The sequence below is a fragment of the Charadrius vociferus genome, unplaced genomic scaffold (assembly GCF_000708025.1).
Source record: "Charadrius vociferus isolate BGI_N301 unplaced genomic scaffold, ASM70802v2 scaffold2020, whole genome shotgun sequence".
In the NCBI taxonomy this organism is placed as follows: domain Eukaryota; kingdom Metazoa; phylum Chordata; class Aves; order Charadriiformes; family Charadriidae; genus Charadrius; species Charadrius vociferus.
In genome coordinates this window covers 28696-44727 of record NW_009646376.1, presented here as the reverse complement: position 1 = coordinate 44727, position 16032 = coordinate 28696, and the positions used below count along the sequence as shown (strand labels likewise).

At 50.3% G+C, this 16032-nt stretch overlaps 1 protein-coding gene across 1 annotated transcript in view; it reads right to left on the bottom strand.

Moving 5' to 3' along the window:
• PPP3CC (protein phosphatase 3, catalytic subunit, gamma isozyme) overlaps positions 1 to 8692 on the bottom strand; it is a 27343-nt gene extending 18651 nt beyond the window's left edge. The window contains exon 1 of the mRNA XM_009894346.1: positions 8659 to 8692. Coding sequence (XP_009892648.1) covers positions 8659 to 8692 — 34 coding nt within the window. The remainder of the gene's footprint in view (positions 1 to 8658) is intronic.
• Positions 8693 to 16032: the final 7340 nt, after the last annotated feature.

Genomic DNA, 16032 nt, shown 5'->3' with positions numbered 1-16032 from the left:
CAAGCCTCAAGACGAGCATACACTCAGAAACATACTTTCACTGAAATTATGCTCTCAAATACTGAAAGAAGAAAAGCTATGCTGCCAGAGCAACTGAATACACCCCTCAGCATGTTCAAAAAGCCACTGTATGCAGACTAAATGCCATATGCATCCGCAGAAAACGCAGGCACCGAAGCCGTCTCCCAATTCGGTGGGGGTAGTTGTCATCAGAATGTTGCACTGAAACAGGATTGCATGCAAATATCAGCAAAAGCAGAAGAAAACCACACCGGTTCCCAGGAACTAGCAATTAAGGTAGGAGGACGAATATGTAAAATTCTCGCTTATCAGGAAACCGCGCGTACCCACAAAGCAGAAGCTGCCTTCACCTTCACCGGGCAACAGCCTCGCACCTCTCAGTACGGGCCACTTCAAAAAGCGTAACTCCCAGCTAAGCAATTGGTAAATCCTGATGGAATCCAACATTTAAGGCAAGTTAAGGTCTCATCTCCGCAACGCATTCCCTGTTTTTTAAATCTAGATAGAAAAACACCCCATCAAAACCGTTACTACTATTTTCATGCTAGGCAATTGTATTATTTGTGAGAAGGTGACCTCTAGCAGAAAGGAAGCATATGAAACAAAAATCATAGTTATAAGTGAGAACCATCCGACTTCCTCATCTACCTTCTCCTGGGCCTGGCTAATTTAAAAAAGATGGAGAACACAGGACCCCCGCATAATACTTAAAGGCTATATAGTGCCTTGATTTTAAAATAAGTTCCAGGAAGGAGGCCTGGATGTTTGGGTAAAAGAGAAAAACTGGAAGTAAAATCCTGTCAAACAGCCCCAAAACGTGTGGCCTCGCTGCCGGCAGCTCCCGCGCACCGCAGAGCAATTTGCATCTTACAGCCGCGATGCAGCACAGAGATGGTCTCAGCTCCCAGAGTCTGTTTCCTTCTAAAAACATCTCGAATAACCAGCACTTCCTCAACCTTCTGGGTTCAGCCCTTCCAACACCCCCAGGTCACAAGCAGGACCAAAGCGATTTCGGCCAAGCCCTGTGGAGGGAGCGATCCCGCCAGATGGATGAGGAGATGATGCTGGGGTGGGTTTTGCTTCGGGGTGCTCCCTGGCGTGCTGCATGCACAGCCCCAAAAAGAGCCTCTTCCCCTGGTGTGGGTACCACCAGGAGCTGCCACTCGCCCTCCCGGCCCTGGGGACAGGGCACACCTCTGCCAAACCATGAGCCAGCAATGTGCCTTGGTGGCCAATGATCTCCTGGGGTGCATTCCGAAGAGCGTGGCCAGCAGGTTGAGGGAGGTCATCCGCCCCCGCTGCTCTGCCCTGGGGAGGCCACATCGGGAGCGCTGTGTCCAGTTCGGGGCTCCCCGGGTCAAGAAGGACTGGGAACTGCTGGAGAGGGTCCAGCGGAGGCTGTGGGGATGCTCAGGGGACCGGAGCATCTTTCTGCTGAGGAAAGGCTGAGGGACGTGGGGCTGTTCAGCCTGGAGAAGAGAAGGCTGAGAGGGGATCTCATCAATGCTTATCAATATCTAAAGGGCGAGCGGAAAGGGGATGGGGTCAGGCTCTCTTCAGTGGTGCCCGGTGACAGGACAAGGAGCAACGGGCACAAACTGGAACGTGGGAAAAACATCTTTGAGGATGGCAGAGCACTGGCACAGGCTGCCCAGAGAGGCGGTGGAGTCTCCTTCTCTGGAGATATTCAAAACCCACCTGGACGCTGTCCTGTGCAACCTGCTCTGGGTGACCCTGCTTTGGGAAGGGGGTTGGTTGGACTGGATGATCTCCAGAGGTCCCTTCCAACCCCTGCAGGTCTGTGACTCTGTGAAAAGGTCTTGGAGCCACCGCTGTCTGTAAGACCTCGGGCAGACCACCTGATCCCTGCTGGGCATCCCCCAGCCGACCCCAAAATCTGGAAGAAAAACGGGCCTTTTACAGGCATTTTAATGATTCCGGTGCCAGCCTGCTTCTGAGTAAGCAGTACCTCCAACACACGCCACGTGTAAGGAAACCCACTCACTAGATAATGTACCATCGCTTCCACATCTCCCGCTTCTGATGCGATCATGTCATGTGGTGAAAGACAGATTTGCACTTAACTGTAATCCAGCTAGAGAAGAAAAATATCTGATATGCAAACGAAGTTGGTGTCCTTACCCATCACCCAGTAAAGGCAGCCCATCCGCCAAACTATCAAGCATGGTTGGACTGGATGATTGGCTGCACTGAAGAGGGGAAATAGTGGCGGGTCAAACAATCCAGCGACTAACAGTAACGGCAACCGATCTCTTTTAAATGCAAACAGAGCAGCTATTTAGCTTGGAAACCCAGGGGGCAGAGAGGAAAAGCAGCGAGGCAGCACAAGAGATTCTTTGCAGCCGAACATCAATTTTCAAATAACGTGAAATGTAGGACAGAGGAGAACAAGGGCGGATATAATGAAAGGGGAGCCAGTGCCCGCGATAAGGTGGCCCTCTTTCATCGGTGCCTTTGGAAGTTTTGCTCTGCTGGGTACGTGCTAAGTGCCCCGCATGCCTTGAACGGTCCAGGGCACACGCAGCGCTTTCCCCACGGAGCCGCCAATTAAAGAGGTTTAAGCAAGACCCCTGCTTAATGCCAACACAGGCTGGACAACATTTTTTCACTGCAGATATTGCTCATCCCTACAGCCAAAAGGAAAAAAAAAAAAAAAACCAAAAAGTAGGTCCTCTGCTTACTGATGAAAAACTCAGTATTTTGCAGAACTTCACATATTTTCCCTGCCCGCGCTCTCTGGATCTGTGTAAGGATGGCGGAGTTTTCCCGGCAGAAGGAGGCAGAGGGAAGCTGCGGGTCAGACACAAAGAGGTTGAGCTGGAACAAGGCAGGCCCAGAGGAGACGGGTGGAAACGTGGGCACGGGACAAGGACCCAGGGGCAACGGAGGCTTTGGGACTCCCTGCCATTAAGCGACTGGAAAATGATTTGTAAGTACTTCTACAAACTGGGCAGTCATCCTAGCATCTGCCATCTGACTCCAAGGGAAGTGAGAGAGCGCTTGAAGGTCAAATGATTTATAAGGAAGAGAACAGAGAAATAGGAACCGTTCAGCTCCTTATTCCCCATCGTCCCAGGCCTCCAAACACGGCCACCAACTCTGGAACCACCCTAACAAAGTAAAAAGCCCACAAAAATCAGGACAGAGAGCGTAACGGAGATGGCATGCAACCACAAGAGCAGTCTTGCCCGTCACACAATTCAGAAGAGATCCATGAAAAGCTCCTGGCATGATCTGCTTTGCCTTTTCTTGGTAGCCCTAGCGAGCTGAGTTATGCAAGATAAAATATGAGGCTACGCCGATGCGAGCAGCCAAGAACTTTTATGTAAGTTCCCTCGCTGGCTTTGCACGGCTCCACTCCCACAAGGAGCTGGGTACGATAAGGAACCGGCTTCTCCTCTGCTGTGCCTGTCTGCCAGCCAAACTGCAGCCGGCACAGGGAGGGGAAAAAAAAAAACCTGCTCCAGAGATGCCAGAGACACCAGCACCGTCCCGGGGATGCACACAGCTCACGCTAGGTGAGGCATTACTCCACATCGCCAGTTTTCGACTCGCTGTGCTTCCTGCTAACCCACCCCCCCCCAAAAAAAAAAAAGATTTCTCAATTCTGGTGCAGCGCTGGAGCAGACATTCGTGCCGCGGCGCACCCAGAGCTGTTGAGAATTTCACAAAGCTTCGTGGGAGCTGCGTGAAAAAATCCTCCACTGACCAGAGGGTCAGGAGAAGCATGCACCGGAGCCTGAAACCCAGCAATGCCCGTCTCCCCTCTGCAGCAGGGGATGAGGACGAGTACTTAAGTAATTAGTGTTGTCAAAGCAAGTAATCCTGTTAGCCAGCATAACTTGTGTAAGGGCTTTAGTCAACTCGGTGCAAGCGGTTATCTGATGCACAAATACCCACTTTTGTTAAATATCTGAATTTTATCCCTCTCACTGCTCAATTCTGTTGCAGGTAGGAGGGTGCGGAGGGAAGCCGGGGCACACAGACAGCGCTGGCACAGCCCTCTGAGCAAAAGCCGACCCAAAATCTTGCACCCTCAGGACACTGAGAAGGGTGGAAGAGTCTTATTTGCTTTCTGCTCCTATCTGCAAAATGAGGAAACAATTCTCTATCTCACCCAAAAACGCTGTGGCTTGTCACAGACGGCCTAGGTAGCACAAAGATGCTGTGTGCTAAGCTCATCCTCACAGCCAGCTCCTCCCATGCACTGCCCACAGACAATAATTCACGAAAATGATGGATAAAACATTCACAACATTGCGAGCAGCAAGTGCTGCGATCTTCCTGCCATCTTCCCTTTGCATACAAAACAGCGTGTTGCGCCCAGTCTAGTTTATACAGTGAACTCTTTAGGTCTGGGACTTCTAATTTCGCAAGGGCATCAAAACACACTCTGTAGATCGCTCCTGAGAAAAGACTACAATTCCCACTCCACCAACAGGACACACGCTGCATGCCAAGCCACAAACAGAAGGACGCAAACGCAAGTGGACTTTTGAGGTGTAGAATGGATTAAAAGGTCAGCTGTGCTTGAGAGAATCCCATAAAGAAAGAGGATCGCGATATCTTTGCTAGACTATGGTGCAAAACTCTGTTTACCACAAAATCAACGCAGATTTTATTTGCCAGTCCAGGAGCAAGTGGGTATTTGCAGCCCTCCAAGAGGATACAGATAGTTAAGGATGGGAGATTTTTCATAAAAAACTGCTTCTCTACCACCAGCTCTACAAAACCAGAGCATCGCAGCCCATTCATTTGCTCCTCAGTGCAAAAAAACCTATATTCCTCCAGGAGAAAAGCCTGCGCTGTATTTCTACATCCGTACTTAAGCTTCATCATGGCTCTTCCAGCACAGATTAGGTTGGACCATGTCACCTATCGTGCATCTTCGTAAGAGAGTGGCAGAAATTAAGCCAAGGTCCTCTCCTCCCTGAAGGCAGCAGCAGCAGCAGACAGAGCAGGGCTGACCGATCCACACCTCCAGAAAGAGCCAGTACCACGGAAGAGCAAACAAAGTGATCCTCAAATTATTGTTTATATATTTGAGAGTCCCTTGGATGACTGCACAAAGCAACAAAGCGACATTCATTACTGAAAAAGGAGCAAGCGTTGGCCTGAAGTGGCAGCTACAGCAAAACTCAGTTTATTCCCCGAGCGGTTGGGTTTCTAACGAAAAGGAGGTGTCCTCTCACCCTGGGGCGTGGGGGGCTTCGAGTCCAAAAAAATCATCCAGAACTAAACATGCCCGATAATAAACTTGAGAGAGATTTCTCTGCAACTCCCGACACCCATGTGGGAGGGAATGTGAAGGGCACTGAATGCGATAGCCCCCTTCCTCGCTTGCTCCTCATCAAATAAATGACGCTACAGATAGATAGTTGAACAGATGGTTACAGATGCACTTTGGGGAGGAAAAAAAAAGTACATTTTGGGCATTCTGAAGCAGCCAGTACAGCTCAGACAAAACTAAGCACAAGTAAAAGCTGTCTTTTCTTATGCCGAGACACACAGCGTAAGGTACTAACAGCTTCCAATTACTGCACCCTCTCCACCTGTGCTGGAAGGCATCCGAATTATTTGACTGACGTTCAGCTCTGGGTTTGACGGTTGGGGATGACAGACGTCCATCTGCCACAAAAGAGATGCGGCCACCGAGGAAGCCGGACCCGGCTGTCGAAGGTAGAACCATCCACAGTGGAAAACTCTCTGCACGGGAGTCATCCGTACCCGCTTTGAAAAGCGGAGAGAAAGCTGCCTCCCGTGTCGAGCTGTGCATAGCACGAGCAGCAGGTCAGGGTTGCGGGTTTTTTTTTCCCCCTCCTAATTTCCAAATAGCCCAATGTTATTTTTATCACGTTCCTATTCCCGTTCACACCTAACCTACATTCGTCTATTCAAAGTTGAGCCCAGGGCTCAAACGGAGCCGGCTGAGAGGCAATAACCTGGAGGAGTTCAGCAACAAAAGGCAACAGCAATGCCATTTTGTGCTTGCAGAAAGCTGAAGTTTCAGGATCGTGCAGAGCTTTCGCAGTCATTAACAGGAACAAACCCTTGAAGGCGAGTGATGGATGCCGTCATTACCTACAGCAACGCTCCAGCCAACCTGCTTCAGTGCTTCTCGATGAGGGGGGCCAGATCAAAAGCAAGGATGGGTTGAACCTCAGCAGCTACATTCAAATTAAAACACGCTGTTAGTCCTAATATTTATTAGCAATTACCTACATTTCCATGGAATAATCTTTGTTTTTTGATATTATGATCGATACAGATTTCCAGACACAAAATGCCGAGATGTCTTTGCTTTAAGAATCCCCATGCTGGTTTGCATGAAATTTTCTCTCCCCTGGTGTGCCTCAGGGCAAGTTTACATGAGAGTCTGCAAAAACAGACGCATGCTTGATACTGATTTCTTCAAAGCCTGGACCAAGCCCTGACAAATAATCTCTGTCATTTTTCAGTCTGGTGCAGCGCTGGCACAGGCGCCCTGACCCTGTCGTGTCGGGGAACTACTGCTCTCTCCAGCTACAGAAGCTATGTGGAAACTCAGCCATCACAAAGTGGAGCAAATATATTGCTCCTCCAGCCTCCTACCACCTGAGAAAATAAGTAACTTCTCCCCTTGCTGTTGGATTGTGCTAACATAAATAACATTAATGTCTCAGAAGAGTCACCAAGGAAAGCAAACACCTTCCTGGCATAAATGCGAGCACCAGGAATGATTACCGTTGCCATTTCTGTCTGCCCTCCTCCAAACTTTTGCGTGTTTCTTGCAATTTTCCTTTTATAATGAATGAGAGACCCTGGGTTTCAGAGGCTCCAAGCACTCACAAAATGGGGTGGAAAAAAGAGAGTTTTGTTTCTCACCCTTGGAAGAGGTGCAGGAGGATCCAGCCCCGCACACAGCTCCTGCCAACCCATCACGGCATCAACCAAACCCATCACACGCCCCATCCCCGCTAACAGAAAGGATCTGGCACACAAGGCTTTGGGGATCTTTCTCATCCATTTTGCAAGCGTAAATCCCTGCTGAATGGCAGCTCCTTCAAATATAGAGGAGCATCAACCCCAGTTCATAACGCCCCAGTTTTATCCAAAACTTGTGCTGCTGGAGCTCAAGCCAGCCTCCCAGTGCGCAACCGGTCCAGACAGCTCTCTCTGCTCCTTACCTTGAGCCAGATTCCTTTTTGTAGGACAACCGGAATATCTCCTCACAATAACCCTAAAAATATCTGTATTGTACGTCAAATTCTATGAAGCTGAATGATTTCTTCGAAGGGGGAGAGACACAGTCATCATGATACTAGAGTCAAGCGAAACCGAGAAAGACTAATCCACTGAACCGTTCCCATCAGCAAATCTGCCTTTACCTTATCAACTACCTTTCAGTCATTCAAGGAGTAACACCCAAATTTTGAGGCCACGTTGACTCTCGGATACTAGAATCTGGCACACCCAGTCTACACAGAAGCCAGGTGCATTTAATTCCAAAAAAAGCACGCGACAGTTCTGTGCATCAAAACGCAAACACAAACACAACGTGTGCCAAACGAGTATAACCCAGGTCACGCTTAAAGCTCCCACGGACCCGCAGAAGTATGAAATGCAACGCCAAGAGGCTAAAAAAATCATAAAAGCTACCTAAATCGAAGTCCCTCTGTACATTTCGGAAGCTGCACAGCCTCTAAAACCTTATAGCTACCTGAACTGTGCTCACGGACTCCTAAAAACTTCTATCAGGATAGAAGGTAATTATCATTAAACTGTTCTGCTGGCAAAACATCTAGCAGGGACAGTACATAGTGTTATCAGACTAGGGGGGAAAAAAAGAGGTGCCTTTGCCAAAGTAAACCGCAGCTACTCAAGGAGGGTTCACCGACAGAGCTGTGCGCCAAGGTTTGCCATGGCGGGCAAGCCCAGAGGCAGCTCCGATGGCCCCTTGCCGGGCTGCTGACCCAGGAGGTCGAGCTGGCACTCTGCTCCCTCTCCACGCTCCTCAAGGAGCCGGGTGAGATTAAAACCAGGAGTATTTAATTAGAACGGAGGCGACTTAAGACTGTCACCGCACATCAGCCGCCCAGCTCTCAGCCAGGGGAGACGTCCGCAAAGCCTTCCCCGCGGCAATTGGCTCTTCACGCCGGGGCTCCTGCACCGCCACCAAAACCGAAGCCGAACTTTGGCCGCAGCCAAGACCCAAATCTGTGCTGCGGTGCTGGTCTCGCTCTTGCCAAAGTACTCTGCAGCTCAGAGACTGGCTCAAAAACGCCCTCGGTGGGCACCGAATTTCCTCAGCCTCTTTGGGAGCAATGCAGACATGAAAATCCTACTTGCTTGCAATGTCTGTCGAGTTTCCAGCGCCCACATTGCTATGCGTAGGTCCCTCTCTTAATGACCGGCACTGATGCGGATTTGCCTGGGATTGTCATTGAGACAATCTGTCCGGAGCCAAGTCCTCTGCCGGGGACACGGGCTCCTTACATCACCGAGCGCCAACTCACCAGCTACTGTCAAGGAGAGCACATAAGCCCTCAACACCAGCCTGGAAAAAAAATCTCTTTTGAGACCCTCAAGCTCTATAGACTTTCCAGCAGTTACAAATATACGTATTATATTATATACAGCAAACCTGGCGCCTTCCTCCCAACAGGTCCATCGGTGGGACGGTCTCTCGGTCGACTGGAGGGGGTCACTGCTAAGCTTGAGCGAGAAAGAGGAAAGGAAAAGAAAAAGGCAGAGGTCTACAGCAAACAGCTGCAACTCCTTAAAAAAAAAAAATAAATAAAGTGAGCTCACCAAAGGAGACGGGAGGGGATTCCTAGATGTCAGCAAGCAGGGAAATTCACCACCTGTTTCACAAGGTTAGCAAGCTGCCAGCACGTCCACTAATAGATCATTAATACAAGAACAGCGGGGTCTTTGTGTCAAAGGCAAATCCCCCCACCTGCCGGGGAATGTAAATCTGACCCCACCACCGGCAGGGGAGGGGGGTGCCGCCTCCAATTTTAAAGCTACTTTAAGCAGACACGATTTTGCACATTGAGTACTTGCTCGGGACGATGTTTTAGGCAGGAATCGGCGGCTCCACATGGGAAAACTGAACAAAATAACACCCAGAAACGCCCAGGCTGGAGCTCAAGCGCCGTGGTGGAAGCACGCAGAGCTCAGCCCGCCGGCCCTTGGAGAAGAGACTGTTTCACCGCATCCAGCAAAAGGCGGTCACATCATCGATAAACGAGAATTTGAGCACTTGCAATCACCGCTGCAATTCACCCACAACAGGGGTCTCAGTTTCTCTTCCCATCTCACCCCTTAATGCTTCAACCCGAGCTGCATCCGCACTGGGTCAAAATAGCGCCGGTTAAAACATTTCTTGCAATGCGCTTACTCCAATGTTTGACATTTATACCCACATATCATCTTATAACCACACAGAGGTGCAGACAGTCTGAAGGGACCTGCAAACTAATTAAAATCTTCCCAACGGCCACACTGGAGATCAGCCAGAGCAGCTTTCTTGCAAAACAAAGAGTAGGTAGCCCAAAAATTGGGCTAAGTAAGTTCTAGCAATGCTTTCGGAGCAGCTTCACAGACCATCATGTGCCAGGGATGGAGCTTGATGACAGGAGCCCCCCAGTTATCGCTGAACCAGCAAAACCAGCCCTCTGCGCTTCTGTTCAGGATCTTCCTCCCAGAAACCTTTGCGATGCATATCCAAGGCGTCACCTTTGAGATAATATTCTCACTACTATTTAAGAAGCCATTTTACCACATTTGCCACACCTCAGCAAGTGGTAAAAGGGAATGTTTTCTAGAGCAGGCTAGGGAACTGAAGGCTCTTACTGGGATCACTGTTGATACCACTTTTCCCTGTTTTCCTGAAATTGACCCTGAACCACTTACTTGTCTTACACAGAGGAGAGATCACAGAATGGTGTGGGTTCGAGGGGACTTTAAAGATCATCTCATTCCAACCCCCCTGCCCTGGGCAGGGCCACCTCCCCCCAGCCCAGGTTGCTCCAAGCCCCGTCCAACCTGGCCTTGAACACCTCCAGGGATGGGGCAGCCACAGCTTCTCGGGGCAACCTGCCCCAGGGGATCACCACCCGCACAGCAAAGAATTTCCTCCCAATATCTCATCTAAATCTCCCCTCTTTCAGCGTAAAACCGTTCCCCCTCGTCCCATCGCTCCCCTCCCTGATCAAGAGTCCCTCCCCAGCTCTCCTTTAGGTACTGGAAGGGGCTCTGAGGTCTCCCCTTTTTCGCCTTCTCCTCTCCCGGCTGAACCCCCCCAACTCTCCCAGCCTATCCTCCCAGCAGAGGGGCTCCAGCCCTCCCAGCATCTCCATGGCCTCTTCTGTCCCCACTCCAACAGGTCCATGTCCTTCTGCTGTTGGGGACTCCAGAGCTGGAGGCAGAAGATCCTTGCACGCTCTCACCAGATCCACCTTGGAACAGGGAAAGTGCTTTAAATCACGTCTTACAGCCACCACCACTGCAAAGGTATTCACTAAAGGGGGGAAGCACTCAGAAGCCAGACTGATGTAGACTTCTGGAGAGCTAAACCCCACAATCCCTCTCCCAGTAGCATACCGGGGCTCCCGGCTGGAGGAGGTCACGTTACTCAACACGCTCACATCCACCTCTGCTCCTAACAGAAACACAGCCAGATCCTATTAAGGCTTCATAGCTGGAGATGCTGCAGCGAGGGACAGCAGCAAGGTTCTGCTTCGGAGGCTGGAGGTCTGAAGTCAGAGGGCAGCCCGGAGAGCCTGACACTCCTCCTCCCTGCCAGCCAAATCTTTAAAAGCTGCACTGAGATTTCATCTTCCCACCCCTTTTGAGCACCCTCTGCACCCACCCTTCATCCTCTATCTCACCTCTGGTCCACGCCGTCCTAACCAGAGATGCTCTGGGTGCAGAGCTGCTCCCCATCCCTCCCTCTGCCCTGGAGGGTTTTCCCAGTACAATTGACCCAGCTCTCAAGTGTCATCGGCATATGCCTCTTCGGCACGGTGAGCCTGGCAGACCAGCCTCCAAGAGCCATTCAGAGCCAAGTCTTGCATTATAGGATAATGCTGATGCCTTTACGTAGCCTGTTTCCTCGCTCCTGCTGCTTAATGATGTCTAATTCCATTAGCATCCAAGACATTAACGCGCTGTAGGTCTAGTAAACACACCCACCATCCCACCGCAATCTTGCAGAGGAGCACAAGGGATCGAACAGGGAACACCTGGAAAACCAGCCAAGCTGGGAAGGATCCCAGACAAATATAGGTCTCCAAGGAGTATCTTTAGATTAGCAGGCGGCTCTGCCCCCACCGAGACCCCAGGATTTACCTAAATAGCTCCCTTCATCACAAGCAGCCCAGCGTTCACTGCTATTTTAAGCCAGCACCCTGCCCTACTTCCTAAGGAACAGCCTGCCTTCTCCTGCCCGTGCAACCAAACGAGCACCAAAAAAACATCGCAGCTAGAGAAGACAAATCCCTCTCAACTCGGCGCTTCTTTTATTAAATGAAAAATACTATTTCGGCACGGTAGCGAGCTAATGGGGGCTCATTTGTTCTAATTGCCACAGAACGGGCAACGGGCACAGCCTTGAACAGGGGGAATGGGATTAACCTTTCCCAGGCCGATACCCAGATAGCAAGGAAGCAGAAAAATCATATTAAACACGGGGGGGCTTCAGAGGGACACGGCCTTCCCTCCTCTCCATCCCACCTCCAGTGCCGAGCTGAAGCATCTGGTGTTATTCCCAGAGGAAATAAATAAAAAGACAGCCCAATCTGCTTTCCCTGACGCCTTATCGCAGTTTTCTAAACAGGTTTCAGTACCCAAGGCTAGCGTTGGGGTTTAGGTTTTGCCACCAGCGGTGGCATTTCTGTTAATTAGCATGGCAGCAGAACATCTCTGCTACAAGCTGTAAAGAAACCTGGCTCTGGAAAGTTTCCCAGACAAAAAAAGGGGTACCGCTGGCTCTATTTGGGGCAGACAAGGGCTACGTGAAGCATACAGGAGCTGAACAGCTTGCATTACCCTCAGATGTTTGCAGAAGTGGCGCTTCGCACTGCATTTGACTTCTGATTCATTTTTGGATGAAGTGCCACATGATCTGGCAAAATCAGCACCAATTCTGCAACACCCAGTCTCAGCGCAGGCAGAAACCTGGCGCTTTTCTTAGTACATCCCATTTACAAACAACGAAGCATCTTTCCTGCGAGAAAGACCCCCAAAATACCAGATTCCCAAGCAATTCGGAGAGATCCTATGGGGGTGATGCTTTAGGGGCTATCTACACTCAAGACCTTCTTGAGCTCTGTCCAGACAAGTTGCTGCATCATGACACAACTTGCTTTTTAGAGATCCCACCACCGCATCTTGACTCAGATGGTATTTGCACTTTTCCTCTGGCACGCCCGAGGTCTGAGAGCATGCACCTTGGCCTTCATCTCCATTTTTAGCCATTTTCGCAGCTCTGTTTCCCCCCTCTCCCCCAAGTCTTCCTTATTAGCTACAAAACGGCAACACCAAACAAGACAAACCGACTAAAGCATCGCAGAAGACAAACAAGAAATGAACAGCAATCGCAGTGATGGTACTAGGTATTTCTTCTTTTCAACGAGCACAATTTCCCGTGTATTTAAGATTTGCCTAAGCCTTCCTTTGCTCTGCACGCAATCACAAATCTACTTTGACTTTTGCATCGGCGTGCTCCGTTAGAAAAATTCTGCACAGCTCCCAACCTACTGCAACTGGAGAAAGCCCAACGCTCAACCATCCCACTGCATTTCAGGAGTAGTAGTTTATATTAAAAAAACAAGGTAAGAAGAAAGCTACACGTTTTTCATAAAATGAAAGCATCTTCAGGCAGCAAGATGAACTAGCACACCCTCTGAACCCTATCCACTTGGCAGCAGTGCGGGGGAAGCTCTCCAAAGCCTCTGAAGACGGCATCTATTGATCTGACGCTGGTTTTTGGCTCCCCAGAGGCACGGCTTCTGTTGAAGGCACCGGGAGCCTCGCTGAACAAATCCTGCGGGAATGGGCTCCACGCCTCTAGCAGCATCTCCGCCACGCTACAAAGGCACGCGTTCGCTGTGCCGAGAGAAGGGGAGCAGCTCGCTGGGTGTTTTCTGCTCAAGCATGACTTCACCCGAGCTGAACACGCACGTGGTACGAGATACTGCTGGGGGATGCGCGCTCCGACTGCCCCGATGTTCCTTCACTCCCAGAAACCTTAATTAGGTATTAAACAGATGATATACAACATACCTGGGAGGTTCACAGCAGGAACCAGATAGCTGATATGTAAGAAAGCATCATGTCAGGGATCTTACATCTCCCCCACACACTTCAAATGTCTGCCAACCAGGAGAAAAAAAAAAAAAACAAAACCCTAGATATGTGCTTGGAAAAGCCCAAGTGCTTATGAAAGGACAGCAAAGTGCAAACTTGGAAAACCCATTTGTTTACAGGACACCTTTAGGTCTCGGCACCAGTCCCAGCTTTATCTCCACCAGTATCAAACCTCGGCCGGTGGCTCAGTCCTCCCGTCTACAGAACGGCAGAAACCCAACGGTACTTCGTAACACACAGCACAGGGCTCTATCGAACAGTACACGGATCAGGGACGTCACTGACTACTGACAAACACACGATGGCTGCCAAAAAGAGGGCACCAGATCCTAGCTGCTCCTCATTCACCAGCTTTATAACGGTGCAACACTTTACTAATACACCCATCCAGACAATTGCTCTAGATTATTTGCTCTGGCTCGGCCAGGTGCCTAAATACCAATACTCTGGGTTTTTTTAAAAGAATTTTGCATGGATGCAACCACAAAGACAGTAAGGTGGATTGCCTTCCCCGCTCAGTTGTGCTCACATGTCTTCAGAAAGGATCCTCGCAGCACACAGCTTCGCTTCCCAGAGGACGCCACACCTTGCAGGCACGATTCGCTGGAGGTGGAACGAAGCAGGATCGTTTCTGCGCAACGAAAAGCTCTGCAGGTGTGTTTTCACGGGGCACGGACAAGAGGGGGAAGGCACCCACCATGCCTCAGCTCGAGCATCCAACCTACGTGCTTCAGGGACACCGCAGCAGCCCAAAGCATCGCGCCCGCCTGCCTGCAAAATGTGTATTTCACAGACCGTGGGTCCACCAGTTAATTCCAGCCTATCTTTGGGCGAACGTAGCTGACGGGACAGAGCTAATCAGACTTTCAGCACAACCACCCCAAGCGAACGTAGCTGACGGGACAGAGCTAATCACTCAGACTTCCAGCACAACCACCCCAAGCACTCTCATGCGAGCACCAAGTTTGAACATTAACGATCTCGGTTAACATCAGCCATCGGTTCGCTGCTCAAACTGGGCTACTAAAAAGCAATTCTTGACACACCCCAAAATTAGAGATTTTAATAATGAACATGAAGATACCCGAGTACAAGTTTAAGCACAAAACTGAGGTAAATGGGAACACTGTACTTCTCCTGACTAAACATAATTATAGTTAACACTTCTGCAGGGCTCTAGAGATGTAAATATATAGGTTAAACATAGTTAAAATTCTACATCCTACTTAATTGTAGGCATTTCCAATTGAATTAAATTAGCTTTTATCTTCAGGTTTAAATTATTAATAACCGCGAACAATGTCACCACCTTTAAACAATAATCACAGCCACGGAAGAAGCTATTCCTCCCCAGATTTCTAAAGGCACTCGAATCGGCGTCCCAAGCGTACCTGGGGGAAATCAAACGCCTTCCTTGACAAGTTCCTGCGGCTCTCGGAGCATTAGTGCACGGAGACAGCAGGCTCCAGCCAACGCCATGAGCCTCCACCCCACCTGGGCTACGGACTAATTACCAAAATTAGCAGGGGCAATCCGGATGCGGCAGGGCTGTCAAGCCCCCGAGCGAGCGGCGTCAGTAACGTCGGCAGGATTGCTTGATGGGTTTTCCCGGGATCTGGAAGCCCGAGCAGCAGGGACAGCGTGTCGGTAGGGACGACTCAGCTGAATCATAATGGCTGCATTGACATTACCTTCCCTGAACAAGGCCAACCTAAACACACGCAGCTGCCTGGGATTTAGCAGGAGATTTACGGTTTGCACCGGCCACTCAGGCTGCCTGCAGACCTACAAATCACCAAGCCACGCGCGCGGCTCTAGGGAAGACCCCGGCCCCCCCAAATCCACGAGCCCTCCAGCCTTATTTCAAGCAGCACGCTGAAAGCAACCCACGAAAAACACCCGCGGGCAGCACACAGCTAACCAAGCCCGAGGGGCCTCAAAGTCCGGGCTGCCACCCTCGTCCACTTTCCCTTCATTTGAGGCCACGGTTATTAACATCTAAACATGTGATCGGCCACATGACAGGCTAAAAAAATCGCTTGGACCCATCCAGAGGAGAAGGTAGAGACGGCAGTGTGCATCTCTCTGGTGGGCACACCTCAATATTATTACCATTCCTGGGAACCCGCTCTTTTCATCAGCCGGCTCGGGGCAGCGCGACTGCCTGTAACGATGCAAACCGCCCTGGCGAGAAGGTTTAATAACCGGGGGATTGTATAACTCGGACAGCTGTGTGCCTCTCGGCTACAGCGGTGGGTGCTGAGCAAAAGTTTAAGCAAGCGAAGGCGCACAGTGGATGTTCCCCGATGCGTGGGTACGGTAATGGCACTAGATCAATTAGGGCAGCGAAATGTACATCATACGAGCCTCCTCCTAATCCAGGAGTTTCTCAGCTAACGTATTTCTCTCCTCGTTAACCGCTTCGGTGTCTTCTGCTCTTTCAAAAATAGTACCTGCTATAACGGGTCCTGGAGAGGGGGCCAGCTGGCACCCGCCTGGGGGCATCGAAAGAGCAAACAGGGCTTTCGGGGAGGCAGGAGCTGCCAGAATGAGGGGCAGGGTGGGCTCTCACCCCCCCAGATCCTCAGGGGGAGACACAAAGCAGGGCCAAATCCCCCCAAAAAAGCCGGGTCTCAG